The sequence below is a fragment of the Pipistrellus hanaki genome (genome assembly GCF_964339955.1).
Source record: "Pipistrellus hanaki genome assembly, chromosome: 9".
Lineage (NCBI taxonomy): Eukaryota > Metazoa > Chordata > Mammalia > Chiroptera > Vespertilionidae > Pipistrellus > Pipistrellus hanaki.
In genome coordinates this window covers 63,479,333-63,494,016 of record NC_140511.1, presented here as the reverse complement: position 1 = coordinate 63,494,016, position 14,684 = coordinate 63,479,333, and the positions used below count along the sequence as shown (strand labels likewise).

General features: G+C 36.9%; 1 protein-coding gene across 1 annotated transcript; it reads left to right on the top strand.

The window, feature by feature from the left end:
* Positions 1-565: 565 nt before the first annotated feature.
* Positions 566-11,497, top strand: LOC311627563 (membrane-spanning 4-domains subfamily A member 3-like; the record flags this gene model as incomplete). Its single annotated transcript, XM_084894068.1, is given in 7 exon segments — positions 566-757; positions 5,955-6,092; positions 7,140-7,196; positions 9,231-9,389; positions 10,845-10,928; positions 10,932-10,946; positions 11,462-11,497. Coding segments are annotated over 7 exon segments (681 nt in total).
* Between the last annotated feature and the right edge of the window lie 3,187 nt (positions 11,498-14,684).

Below are 14,684 nucleotides of genomic sequence, written 5' to 3'. Positions count from 1 at the left end.
AGGAAAATGTCTCTCAAATTCTGGGCCCCAATAGGGTGAAAAAAGGCTGAATGAGGGATTTAGTGATATACAACCACACACATACACATTTTCATCTATCTATCTATCTATCTATCTATTTATCTATCTATCTATCTATCTATCTATCTATCTATCTATCTATCTCTCTATCTATCTATCTATCTAATCTATCCATGCCAGTGACCAAATGGCAGAATGACCAGAACAACTGGTTGACCAGCCACTATGATGCGCACTGACCACGGAGGTGGGGGTGGGGGTAGGGGGAATGGGGGTGGCAGAAGCTGCCCCCCGGTGTTCAGTGTGTTCCCACAGTGGGAGTGCTGCTCTGCTGACCAGGATAAACAGCTGCTCCTGCTGCTGGCCCAGGGTGAGGCCAAATCTTCGAATCTATCAAATACCTGAGACAATCCCCACCACCTGATGCAGGCTCTCTAAGGTGTGTTCTAGAAAGAGCGTGGGGAGCTGGCCTAGGCAGATGGCAAGAGGGGGCGTGACTGTGGACCCCAGGGGAGGCTGTCCTGACAGCTGAGGATCCTGGAGCATGGCTTCCCTGAACATCGCCAATGGTGTCACCAACCTGGCATCACACATCAAGGACATTCACCAAGTGGCTTTGGGATTCAAAGCTCTCCACCAGATTCCTCCAGGACACAGAACATACCTTTACCCAAGACATTACCCCAAAATACCAGCTCAGACTAATTTCCTCATTCAGCAGCCACTCAGAGGACAGGTCCACAGCTGCTCAGCTGACCAGGATGAGTGGCTCTCCCACAGTGGCCAATTTCTGCAGGCCATGCCCCCCACCAGAGCACGAATTCGTGCACTGAGCCATCAGTTCTTATATATTAGCCAATGCCCTGGAGCTGTTGCCTCTGTATAGGCCACCAGAATAACAGTGATGACTAAGGCATTCCCATTTTGGTAGTAATTATTATGTTGGTTGTAACTTATCTTCCTCAGAAAAAAATGAAGACATGAAGACTAGACCAACAAAGGAATATGATTAGGTTTTCAGTGCATGAATTTTACTGCTGTATGCAAACAGAAACATACACTCCCACCTCTCCCCTCAACACATACCCTATATACCTTTCTTGCCACCCAACACTAGGTCAGATAAAGCTTTTGACAGCTTTTAGTTGCCATTTGTCTAAGTCTGGGCACTGTGGTACTCTGCTAACTCAAGCATTATAAATCATCTTTATCCAAAAGATCCAGGCACTGCTCTGCACTCCTACAACACCAAACTGAAAATGAACATAGTGTTCAAAATTGCTAAAAATAACTTGGTTCCAAATTTAGACTTAGAAAGACCTAGTATGTCAACTTTATCTGATTTTTGCTTTTCTCTTCTTTAGGAAATCATTGTGGTTTATATCAGTTTCTACAGATGAAATAAAGTTGAATCCCTGTCCCTTCAGGGCTGACTTTAAGACAACACCAGAAGAGTTAGGATTATTAAGTTCTAATTAAACTGACTTTCTCCTAAAGGAAAAATAAAAACTTGAAATTGGCATTATGATTTTGTTGAAAAATTATGTTTTTCTTTCTGTATAAATAAATAATTGGTATGGATTTTTACTTAGGTACCTGATCCCTAAAAAACCCTAATTCAGTGAAGGTCCTGATTTAGTGAAGGTGTATTTTTATTTTTTTTTATTTATTTATTTATTTTTATTTTATTTTTTTAAATATATTTTATTGATTTCGTACAGAGAGGAAGGGAGAGAGATAGAGAGCCAGAAACATCGATAAGAGAGAGTCATCGATCAGCTGCCTCTTGCACACCCCCCACTGGGGATATGCCCGCAACAAAGGCACATGCCCTTGACCGGAATCGAACCCGGGACCTTTCAGTCCCCTAGCCGATGCTCTATCCATTGAGCCAAACTGGTTTTGGCTGAAGGTGTATTTTTAGATACTATTATTCATTAAGGGTATGGCTTATTAATTTAATATTAACTATTAGGTATTTCATATTACCCACTTAAGTTTTATTTATTTACTGTTCTATGTAATAAATTCAGCAATATATCCTTAATGACAATAGTCTGATCTATTTGTTTTTTTTTTTTGTTTGTTTGTTTGATCTGAACCTCTGAAAACTGTTCTAAATATTTTTTTTGAAATGTGCCAGAGACTAAAATTTGTGCAGAATTTAAATGTAATATACTAACTCCTGGGAGAGACCAAGTCCTTTTCTGTGAAGATGCTTTAACTTCTGTGTGCTCTTCTAATTAATCTGTAGAGTCCTAAAATTAATGTCCATCATATTTGAGTAATTATTGCAAAGGAAATTTAATTTCTATTCTAGAATATAAAGACCACTCTCTTAATTGAAATTTGATGCCATGTTTTCCTTTCTCCCCCATATGTTTCTTCCACACTTGAAATAATTGATGATTAAGGCCTTTAAGTATGGCATTGTCCTGTCAATTAAGAGCAATTCAGTACTGATGATTACCCACCATCAGCTGTTTATGCTGTCTTCTTTTCACTGAAGTGGGAGTATACCTAGCAATACACCAAAAAATCACTTTTCCTCAAAGTCAAAGTGATTTTTTTGGTGTATTCAATTCAACTGCTTATATTCAATTGCTTAATGAAATGTACATTTTGGGTGCTATATCCTTCTGGAAACAGATTTTGCTAAGATTTTTCATTAAGTTTTTAACATTTAAAGTTATCATTTTCAATAAAATGTTGTATTTGATTGTTTACTTGTTAGACAAAGAATTTAATCATTGTCATAACAGAACTATTGTCTGGCAGTTAATAGAAAGGCTTAAAATGTATGTCAGGTGATACTACCAGCGCACTGTGACAACTTATTTAATCCTAATAATCCAAAGAGTTATGCTATGTAAAGATCTTAGTTGCAATGTAAAGATCTTAGTTACTATGGCCTGACGTCCATTCTGTCCCTGAGAAACTATTCTCTAAGGTGTATACTATAAGTTTAAGCTTACAGAGGAGATAACTGAAGTCTTAGAGGTTAACTGAAGTCTTAAGAGTTTAAGTAACTTCCTCACTCAACTCTTGCTGCAGTTCTAAATTAAAAACAACTGTGCTCAAAGGAGTACTTTTTTTCACTTCCTCATTTCTTTCTTTCTCTTAAAACACATTCTCTTCCCTTTCTTCTTTAGTATTCCATGCAATGGCTCTAACTGTTCTTCCTGCAGTCCCTGCCCCTTCCTACTCATCTACCCATATGTTCTGCTTGTATTTCTTGTTCCAACAATAATTTCAAAGTCAGAGATAGTTATTCCTGGCGCCACTTTCCTAATCAACACTATACCTCCAGGAAGCACAGTGAAATCTGAGGGCCACCCATGGATGTGGTTAGCACATTCTTCAGTTTCCCAACAAAACATTTTCACTGCCTCCTCTAAAGTGTTGCCTAAGGCAAAGATCCATTAAGCCTGAATTAGAGGAGGCCTCTGCTTTCTGGTAAAAGACACTGTAATGGTCCTTACTGAGTGTCTCCAGTGTCTCCTACTCATGGCAAGATGGGCTTGAGAGGAAAGAAGTCTGTCAAGACCTGAAGCCTCCAAGGTAAACCCTGTAGAGTCCCTCTCCACTGTCTTTCTTGTCTGTTAAAGGTGTCACCCAGTGGGCCACTGAGGATGTCTGCAAAGTTTTGTACTTGATTGCTATGTAGACATGGAAAGTTGAGCTCTAAGATGGTTTCCCCTGTTATGCCATGGTAAAAAATGTTAGATTTAGTTATATGGTTATTTATTTGGAAAATGTGGGCATGGATGCCATACATGCAGGCACATACCCCTTAGATATATTAAATCCAAGTGGTTGCACCCAAATTTGGCTGCTAGCTCTGGCAATAAAGGCAGTCTAGACACACTTGAGGTAAGCAATTTGGTCCATGAGCTTCTGCATAAATCCAGGGAACAGTATAAGGTAATAATACTCTAGAGGCAGCTAGGATCTGCTCTCTACCTCCTCAAATTGCTGGCTTCGTGGCCTTGGGCAAATTACTTTACAACTTTGATGCTCAGCTTCCTCACCTGAAGATGGCAAAGATCATAACAATATCATCTTTTCATATAGATGTTGTAAGAATGAAACCAGTTAACATAAGAACATTTAAAACATACTGAAAGCTAAATGAGTGAACCTAACTGATTGGTTCTTAGGAACAAATAAGTATGTACTTTGTCCAGTAAGAAAAAGCCAAATTGACCATATTAGAGAGCATAGTTAATTTTACTTGAAGGCTGAAAATTCTCCCTGATATTCATAGTTATTTTTAAAAGTTGTGGATGAAAAGGAGCCACATACTAAACCTGACAAGCTCAGAGGAGGCCTGTGTGGTGTCCTTGCAAATGCAGATACCGAAAGTAACCACAAAGGCCCTAGCTGGTTTGGCTCCTGTAGACCAAAATGTCCTGGGTTTTATTTCAGTCAAGGGCATGTACTTCGGTTGCAGGCTCCTTTCTGGGCCAGGCCCTGATCAGGGCTCATGCAGGAGGCAACCAATCAATGTGTTTTTCTGACATTGATGTTTCTGTCTTTCCCTCTCTTTCACTCTTCCTGAAAATCAATGAAAAAAAAATATCAACAATAACCACAAAGGATGGTCTGAAATTAAAACTTTTTATTTATTTTTTTTCTTTTTTTTTTTTCTTTTTTTTTTTTTTTGAAATTAAAACTTTTTTTTTTTTTTTTTTTTAAATATATTTTATTGATTTTGTACAGAGAGGAAGGGAGAGAGATAGAAAGTGAGAGATAGAAAGTTAGAAACATCGATGAGAAAGAGTCATCGATCAGCTGCCTCTTGCACACCCCCTACTGGGGACATGCCCGCAACCAAGGTACATGCCCTTGACCGGAATCGAACCCGGGTCCCTTCAGTCCCCAAGCCGACGCTCTATCCATTGAGCCAAACCGGTCTTGGCTGAAATTAAAACTTTTTAAATAAAAGCAGTTTATAGTGGATAGACATGTCCTAGGCCAGCATCTTTCCTGACAAAGGTCAATCTTTATCTTAACTGAGCCTTTCTATTTCCTTTTTGCATCTCTGATAATATATCATTGTAATGTCAAAGTAATTTCCCTTTTTCTTGGCCTCTTGAAGCAGAGACCACAAATTCCCTCATTGTTTAGTGAGTTAATCATTGACTGTTAACTATGCTGAACCCATTTATGTAACAATACGTTTCTAACATCTCATTTTTTATCCAATCCCAGAGGTTTCTCCACTTTGCTTCTCCCACCTCCCTAATCTATCACCAATGTATTTCATTGTAAACCACTTGTGTCTGCTCTTTTGATTGTAATGTATAAAATAAGGTGCAAAACTGCCTTTCTCTGGAGCATTATCTCAATCCATTGAGATTTTGCTTCCTGGCAACTGTCGACAGCTTGGATCAAATAAACTCACAGAAATTCTTCACAGGTCTGAATATTTCTTATGTTGACAAAATCAAGTTAAGTTATGTGGTTAGAATAATTTTCCTCCCTCTAGAACTGTTCTGGAGTTTCTCTGTATAAGACATTCCAAACCCTGCAAATTTTTCTGTCATCATAAGTCACGGAGACCAAACATTCATTCATTTATTACCTTGTAAAGACCATGCTTAAACTTTAGTATTTGTTGGGAAATAGGTGTACATTTTAGATAAAATATCTAATATGTGATAATGTATGCAATGAACAGAGCATTGGTCCTTCTTGACCTGATAGTTGATTGTTTCTTCAGCTTCATTCCTCACCCCTCCTGATCTCAAAGCTAAGTCAAGCCTTTTTTCTTTCTTTCAGGAACAAAAACCTCCCAGGGTAAGCTCTTGCCCAATTAATTTAGGCTTAACTCTAACCATTTCAAGCACTGATGTCTCCTTTCTGAGGACAATGTAAATGTTCTCTTCTCAGGGTACACTAATATATGACCTTTATGATTCTTCTTACAGGCCATCCAAATCCTGAGTGGAGTGATAATCCTGGCTCTGGGTATTTTTCTGGGTTCTTTACAAAACTTATCCAATCTCTTCAGGCACTTCTCCTTTTTTACCTTTTACACAGGCTACCCACTATGGGGTGCTGTATTTGTGAGTATTCAAATACCTTAACCATAAGTGATTTTTTAGATACCACTGCTAATTTGAAGGTTACATTATGTGGGTTTGATTTTTAATTCTTGACAAAAACTTGTTTTAAAAACAAAGCACCCTACTTTCTGATGAAAAGAAATCACATTGACTGGTATGAAATTAAATGAGAAAATGAGAATATCTAGTCCAATATTTTCTGAAGCTTAGATAAAAATGTCAGGCTGATATTTTATACTAGAGGCCCAGCACACAAATTTGTGAATCAGTGGGGTAAATCTGTCTGGCCTGCAGGATTGGGCCAAAACTGGCTCTCTGACATCCCCCTGGGGGTCCCAGATTGTGAGAAGTCACAGGCCTGGCTAAGGGACCCCACCGGTGAATGATCAGGGCCAGGGAGGGATGCCAGAAGTTGGCAGCTAGGGAAGGGACTGCAGGAGGGCTCCAGGGCATATCTGACCCATCTTGCTCAATCCCGATTGGCTGGACCCCAATAGCAAGTTAACTTACTGGTTGGAGTTTCTGCCCCATGGTGGTCAGTGTATATCATAACGATTGGTTGACCAGTTGACTGTCTGCCCTCTGGTTGTCAGTGCATGTCATAGTGACTGGCCTTAGCATATCATTAGCATATTATACATTGATTGGTTGAATGACCTACCAGTCAACCCAACACTGAGCATATTGAGCTTTTATTATATAGAACACATGTGTATATAAATAAATATGATTTATATTTACTATACATATAAGCATAAAGATATATATATTACATTAAGTATATATTAATTATGTTTTTAAAGTATGCACACCCACATAAACCTATACAAAATCAGATAAAATTAAATGAAAATATTGATATAACTTTACTCAAAATTTAAACTAATTTAAAATTGCATTTAGGATAACATCAAGTATAATGTTCTAGGATGTGAATTTTAAATAGAAGGTTTATGTTACTATTGCTAGGTATACTATGGGAAGACCAAGAAAAAAATCATGGCAACTTATATTTTCTTATCTGCTTCATTTCCTCTTTTCAAACAGTTTATTATTTCAGGATCTATATCTGTTGCAGCTAGCAGAAAACCCACGAGAAAGTTGGTAAGTGGCAGTTCTTCCTCTTTTTCTATGATCATAAGAATAGAAATGTTATCTATTAATAATAAGAGAGTAGAGTTTGAAACTCCAACTGAGATGCCACGTCTCTTTAATGCAGAAGAAAATTCATTTTCTTAAGACATCCAAATGGTAAAGCATCAGAAAATCATATAGATTGTGAATATAATCACTGAGATGGTTATGATGAATATCTGATTAATCCAAAGCATAGCAAAAAGCTTCTTGATTTTTGTGTTAAGTTTAAGCAATATAATTATTTTGAGTATACATTCTCCCATAACTAGTTCCACAAGTGAAAGCCAAAAATTTGATCCTTATTAAACAATGACTCTGTCCATTATGTTGTCTCACTACATTATCTATCCAATTACACTACTTTCCTGATCCATTCACTCTTCCTCTTTTGTAGATGGCTATTTCTCCTTAATGTTCTATAAGCATCCAGTTACTTCTCTCAAAAGAAAAAAAAACACACATATCTTGCCCTTCTTTTCTCCTGTTAGCTATAGGCACATTTTGCTTTCTCTTTTGTAGCTAAACCCCATAAAGGAATTATCTGTACTCTGTCTCTGATTTCTATTTACCTAGTTTCAACTAAACCTACTCCAATAGACTTTATTTTCTTCCCTTCCTCACCTCTGTTACTGCTCTCTGTAAGATTACTAAAAACTTCTACACTGGTAGCAGTGAGGCCAATTCTCACTCATCATCTAACTTCCTCCATGAGCAGCACTGAGCTTGCAGTTGGTTGCTCATTCCTTCTAGTAATATCTTCACTTCGCTTCCAGGACACCTTGGTTGGCTGGTTTTCCTCCTGTCTTTTTAGTCTCTTCCTTTTGATTTCCTTTCCTAATGCCTTTTCTTCTCTCTGACCTTTTAAGGTTGGGGTGCTCCTGAGACCAATTCTTTGTTTCCTTCTCTGCTCACTCCTTTGACAATCTTATTCATTCCCATGGCTTGGAATGACATCTATATGCCTAGAATCTTGAAATAAATACTTTCAGCCTAAATCTCTCTCCTGTGCATCAGACAGCTATATCTAATTGCTTTCACTTAGAATTCTAAAGCCAACTCCTATTTTTCTTCAAAAACCTTATCCACTGTCTTCCTCATGTCAGCACATGGGAAGTTCATTCTTCCAGATTTCTAGAATTATCCCTAGTTCTTCTCCCTTTAACAACTTTGAATCTAGTTTTCAGAAAATCCTGTTGGCTCTGCATTTAAGCTATATCAAGCTATATTTGACCTTTGCTCATCTTTCCACTGATAACACTTCATTCATTCTACCACTGTCTCTCGTAATCAGGCTCCGTTCTTCTTTCTTTGGCCCTATCTAAACTAGTCTCACTAAAGACATTGATGTTCCCTTTAAAATATAAATCTAATTGTTTTCCCTTTACTCAAAATTCCTTAAAGGCTCTATATTTTTCTGAGTAAGAACCAAAGTCTTATCCACGATCTATAGGATCCTATATGATCTGCTGTCTGTTCACTCTCCACCTTCATTTCTTGATATTGTTTATGTTGTTCAATCTCTTCCACCCCCTTTGCTCACCTTGCTTTCCTGGAACACACCTGGAACACGGTGGCCTCAGGGCTTTAAACCAAATATTTCTTTGACTGCAAGAACAGTCTCCAAATATGCTCAAGGCTGACTCCCTCAGTTCTTTAATGCCTCTCCCCATGTGTCATCCTCTTTAATATCACAAACCTCCACTCCTCCTCTCTCTGGGTTCCACATCCTCCTTACTTCACTTTGTTATCCCACAGCACTTAATTACTTTGAAAAATACTATATAATTTACCTATTAATTTCTTTTGTTGTTATTATTGTTACTGCTGCTAGAATGTAAGCCCCATGAGGGTGGGGATCTTTGTTCACTGATGTTTGCCCAGCATCTGTGATATTGTTGGTTGTGTAAACAATGTTCAATTGATATTTATTTATATGAATTGTAGATAAAAGAATGAACTATGTGCTACTTATGTTAACTGAAAATTCTTACTGCTTTTTAGATGCAAAACAGTTTTGGGTTAAATATCGCCAGTGCTACAATCGCACTATTAGGGTTTACTTTTCTCTCAATAAATTTAGCATTTAACAGCCTTTTGTTCAAGAATTGTCAGTCTACACTGTCACCAGATTTATGCATTTATCTGGGAGCCTCATCAAACATACGTTTTAAAAATTTATATTTAATTATAAAATATTTCAAGCAATCTAAAATGTATGCTAATACCCTGCCTTGATTTGAATCTTTGCTCTGCCATGTATTGGCTCTGTGATGAAGGGCAAATTTGATAACCTCTCTGTTTTAGTTTTCTCATCTTTGTTTTTTGAAATTTTATTAATTAATTAATTGGGGTGACATTAATCAGCATGAATGTATAGGTTTCATGTATGGATTTCTGTTATAAGATCTGTATATTGCACCATGTACCTACCACCCCAAGTCAAATATTCTCCTGTCACCTCATATTAGGACTCCCCTTCCTTCTGTCAACTACCATTCTGTACAGTTTTCTCATTTTTGAAATGAAGGTAGTAATAGTACCAGTCTCACAAGGGTTGGTGCAAGGATCAAATAAATTAATATGTGATAAGCAATTAAAATAGTGTTATCACATTGAATTATATTTTTATTAACATTGCTATTACTATTATTAAAATCCCCAGAGAGATTAAATTTTAAAAAAATGATATTTCACATCTTGCTTCCTAAAACTAACTTGGAAGATTTATAAGTTCCTCTGTGGTCTGAGATTTTCAAATAATGATTCATTGAAGTGTTGGATGCCTTCACTTTTGAATTTATTTGAGTGTGATATTTTCAAAGGAAAAGGACTTTAATAACCTTTCCAAATTATAATTTGTTGTTTATGTTTAGGTACTCTCCCTTTTCTGAGGTCAACTTAGAAATTAATATATTCCTTTAATTTGTCCATTTTCCCCATGATGATTTATTGAACTATTATTTGCAGACTCATTTCTAATCCTCTGGTTTGCTGATGCTACCCATGGAAGTTTGTGTCCTCATTTTCTTCATTATATAAATTTATATTTATATGGATCTAATTTTTCTATGAATTTTATGGTATTTTTCCTTGAGAGGAACAGTGTATTTGCTTCTTTCAGGTGCCTCAGTTAAAGAAAAGGATCACTAATCTAGTTAATTTTTTGTTTAATGTTTTGTCCTTTTGTTTTAGTTTTTAGAAATAGTGTAAATGCCTAAACCTCCATGAAATTCTACGGATGAAATGGTGGAGGGGCTACTTTAGTCCATTTTTAAAAATTGCTTTCTGGCCTCCTTAGTTTACTGCTATTCCAATGGAGAGATGTTAGTTACAGGGTCAGAATTTTGCCTCTATAGCCTCTTCTCCCCCATGACTACTTCACATGCCTTGATGCAGAAATACAGCATCTTTCTCTTTCCAGGAAAAATATTTCCACATTTTCAGATTGATATTGTGTCTCATATAGTGCTGATGTGTGGTTATGTGTTAAACCTAATTTATGGTTTGCTTTGTTCTATTTTATGGGAGGGGAGGTGTTATAGTTTGGGCTCCTGTTGACATTTTTCCCCTCTGAATGTTTCTACTGCATTTGATATGATGCATCAAATCCTCTAGGGCCTTGTGTCTCTAATGCTGATCCTTACCTTGTTGGAATTATGCATAACCATCTCTGTCTCAGCCATGTGGTGCAAAGCAAACTGATGTAGTTCAAGAGAGGTAGGTTTGTTTAAATGATTAATAATTCCCATAGTCTGCCATCCTCCCTCTAGGGCTTGAGGTCATTTCTGACTCTTGAAGTTGAAAAGAAACTTCTATGCAGTAGTGATTTGTGGGGTTCCTGGAGTTACTGATGGTATGAATATTAGAGATAGAATGAAAACTAGAAAAGATTCCAATGTAAAAATGCAAGAGGAAACAGTGTATTTCATATCTAAGCACACACATTTTTTTTTGTTCAGATAGAATTAAATTATTATTTTTATAGCATCACTTTTTAGCTGTAAACCAAGGAAAAATCACCAATTCCTTTTAGATTTTTGGTATTTTAACTGAAAAAATTAAAACATTTTCATTCATTTCTGATGTTTGTTGAAAGGACTGTGCATATAATAATTTAGCAGAGTAATAATAAGTGAACGAATTTTATCAGTGATGATCATGATGATAATTGGAAGGAAAGGGAGGCAGGTGATGATCCTATTCCTGGAGATTGATGATGTTTTCTTTTTCAGGCAATTTCCTTACCTTCCAATTCTGTGGAATTATGAGCGCATCCTTATTAAAGTAAATCTGAGCACAAGGAAATTCAGCCTCACATCTCCATGAATTAGAGTTCCATCCAAGAGACAAGAGAACATGAGCTTATGAAATCCAACCATGAGAAACTTGGACATTTGACTCAATCTTTTCTGTCTTAACTATAAATGCCAATTCATATGTCTTGATACAGAATGACAAATATGCCTCTTTAGGCAAACTTGGCTTTGTAACTTTTATGATCACCACTTCAAAGTTGTCCCCACCTATGACATTGCTTTATAAGGTTTAAAGAGAACAGGGAGAATAATCTCCATCTCATGTATTCTCTCTTAAGTCCAACTTCCTTCTACCCAATGAGAAGAAAAATAAGTCAGATGTGTGTTTTTTTTATTCCAGAAAAATACTTCTAGACTTTAGCTGACATCAACATTGAAAAAACTGTCAATTGAGAAAAAAATCACATCATCATTTTGAAGACAAATTTGACTGCATTTAAGATGAGAGGGTTAAGCCTCAAGATTTTATTTCTACCAGTGGCTGAGATGCATTCCCACATGCCCTGACACAGAAATCATGATTTAGATTGGGGATTTTGAGATCAAGGTCAACATTTATTCTTCAAAGCATGGTGAGAAACTGCAAAGCAGAGAAATAAAGAATAAAGGCTTTAAACTCACATGGATCTGGGTTCAAATTCTGATACTGAGTTAATTTGAGAATAGTACTTAACATCTCTGACCTATTTTTCCTCATCTGTAAAGTAAGTATGATAGTTGCAAATACTATTTCAATGGTTTTTATGAGGGTGAAATAAAAGTAAAGCTAATAGGAAATAGCACCACATCTCCTTGACAATGGTCTTGCTGTTGTTGTTCATCTTGTTGCTCTGGGACCCTGGTCAGGTATGCAGGGAAGATGGCACAAAGCCTCACACTTCCACTGTGGCTCCCCAATACTCTCTGATGTTAAAGCTCCTAATATATCTGGCTCCTGGTTTATAAATCTACTGCTGAAGTATTTATATATCTGACCAATAAATTAATTGTCCTGATACTGAACTGAATCATCCACAATATAAGTTCATACCCATGAGTTACTTTTATCTCCTTGTTTACAATATGTACAAAGATATTTCTACACTCTCTATTAATTCTTACCTCTATTCTTCAGAATATATGTACAAAGATCTTTCTATGCTCTCTACTATAATAATTCTTACATTTCTTCTTCATCATATATATATATATATATATATGGTGACCAGATTATTATGACCACCTGACGTTTGTAGGCAAATTAGCTGTACACTGCATCATATGGGATATGAAAGCCAAAGGCCTGTTAGAACACCTTTGCTGTCTGCAGTTACCAAGATAAAACGTCTCCAATTCACATAAGAACACAAGGATTGGATAGTCGAGCATTGGATAAAAGTCATGTGGTCCGATGAATTACATTTTCAGTTGGATCATGCAGATGGCAGAGTGAGAATTTCACGGAAACAGCACGAAAGCATGCCCCCGCATGCATGAGTACAACCCTTCAAGTCAGTGGGGCAGTGTTATGGTTTGGGGCATGTTTTCCTGGTATGATTTGGACCTTTTAATTCATGTAGAACAATACCTGAATAGCACAACATATCTAAATATCATTACTAATCAAATTCATCCTATCATGTTGATGGTATATCCCAATGGGGATGGCTTCTTCCAACAAGACAATGCACCAGGCCACGCTGCTCGTATTGTGCAGGAGTGATTTCAAGAATATGAGCGAGACTTTACCTTGCTTAGGCGGCCCCTACAATCATCAGAATTCAATCCAATTGAGCATTTGTGGGATGAAGTTAAAAGAGCCATCAGGCAGCTGGTTCCACAACCATCAATTCTCACAGAACTGGATAGTGCTATTCATCAAACATGGTGTCAGATTCCTCACATTAGTTTTCAACAACTTGTGGAGTTAATGCCAAGAAGAATCACCACAGTATTGAAGGCAAAAGGTGGTCCAACGAAGTACTGATCGGGTAAGTAGTCATAATAATCTGGACACTCAGTATATATAAAATTTATTTTTTATACATTCAACAATCATTTAGGGCAGTGGTTCTCAACCTTCCTAATGCCATGACCCTTTAATAGAGTTCCTCATGTTGTGGTGACCCCCAACCATAAAATTATAAAATTGGTACTTCATAACTGTAATTTTGCTACTGTTATGAATCATAATATAAATATCTGTGTTTTCCGATGGTCTTAGGCGACCCATGACAGCGGTTCTCAACCTGTGGGTCATGACCCCTTTCACAGGGGTCGCCTAAGACCATCGGAAAACACAGATATTTATATTATGATTCATAACAGTTATGAAGTAGCAACGAAAATAGTTTTATGGTTGGGGGTCACCACAACATGAGGAACTCTATTAAAGGGTCATGGCATTAGGAAGTTGAGAACCACTGATACAGGGAATGCCTACTATGTGCCATGTGTTGTGTTAGGAGTTTGGCACATAACAGAGTGATATTAAATACCTGGGTAGTTTGCATAAATCTTTCTCTTTGCATTTCTGAGGTCATATAAATGAAGAGACAAAGGTATTCTCTTCAAGTTTGGACTTTTAAGTGCTAGCCTTTTAAGACTACTTCTCTTGTTCTGTGAACAATATTTTGTCAATTCTGTGGAACATTAGGAGGTTGATATCAGTTTCAGCCTCTCTCTTAACTTTGGCATCTTAACAATATTTATGGAACCCATTCTTGGCACACTTTCAATGTGTAACATGCAATTCATGCATATTTATTTTAAATAATTTGAACATTCAGCTTGAGAAAACAATTCTTCAGATGTAATCTAAAAGCAAATTTCTTTTGAGTTTAGGGAAATAAATCTAATGTGTAAGTGAGAAAAGAACCATTGCTTGTCAAAGAGGAAACCAGATGGAGAGCGGATAAAAAGCATGTGCTAATGCGTTGTCAGAAGGAGGAAATTATGTGGTGGGGAAGAAATGTTAGCTCAATTATCTCTTCCTTTCAGGCAGCCATGTGATCAAAATTCACCTTGATAAATTTGCCCCGACCAAAAAACAAAAACGATTTTATCTTATGTTCCAATGTTCACTATTGGGAAAGATGACGAAGCATGGGCAAAAAGACCCATAGTTTGGGTGCAGAAGATTATACACATCTCAGAAAGT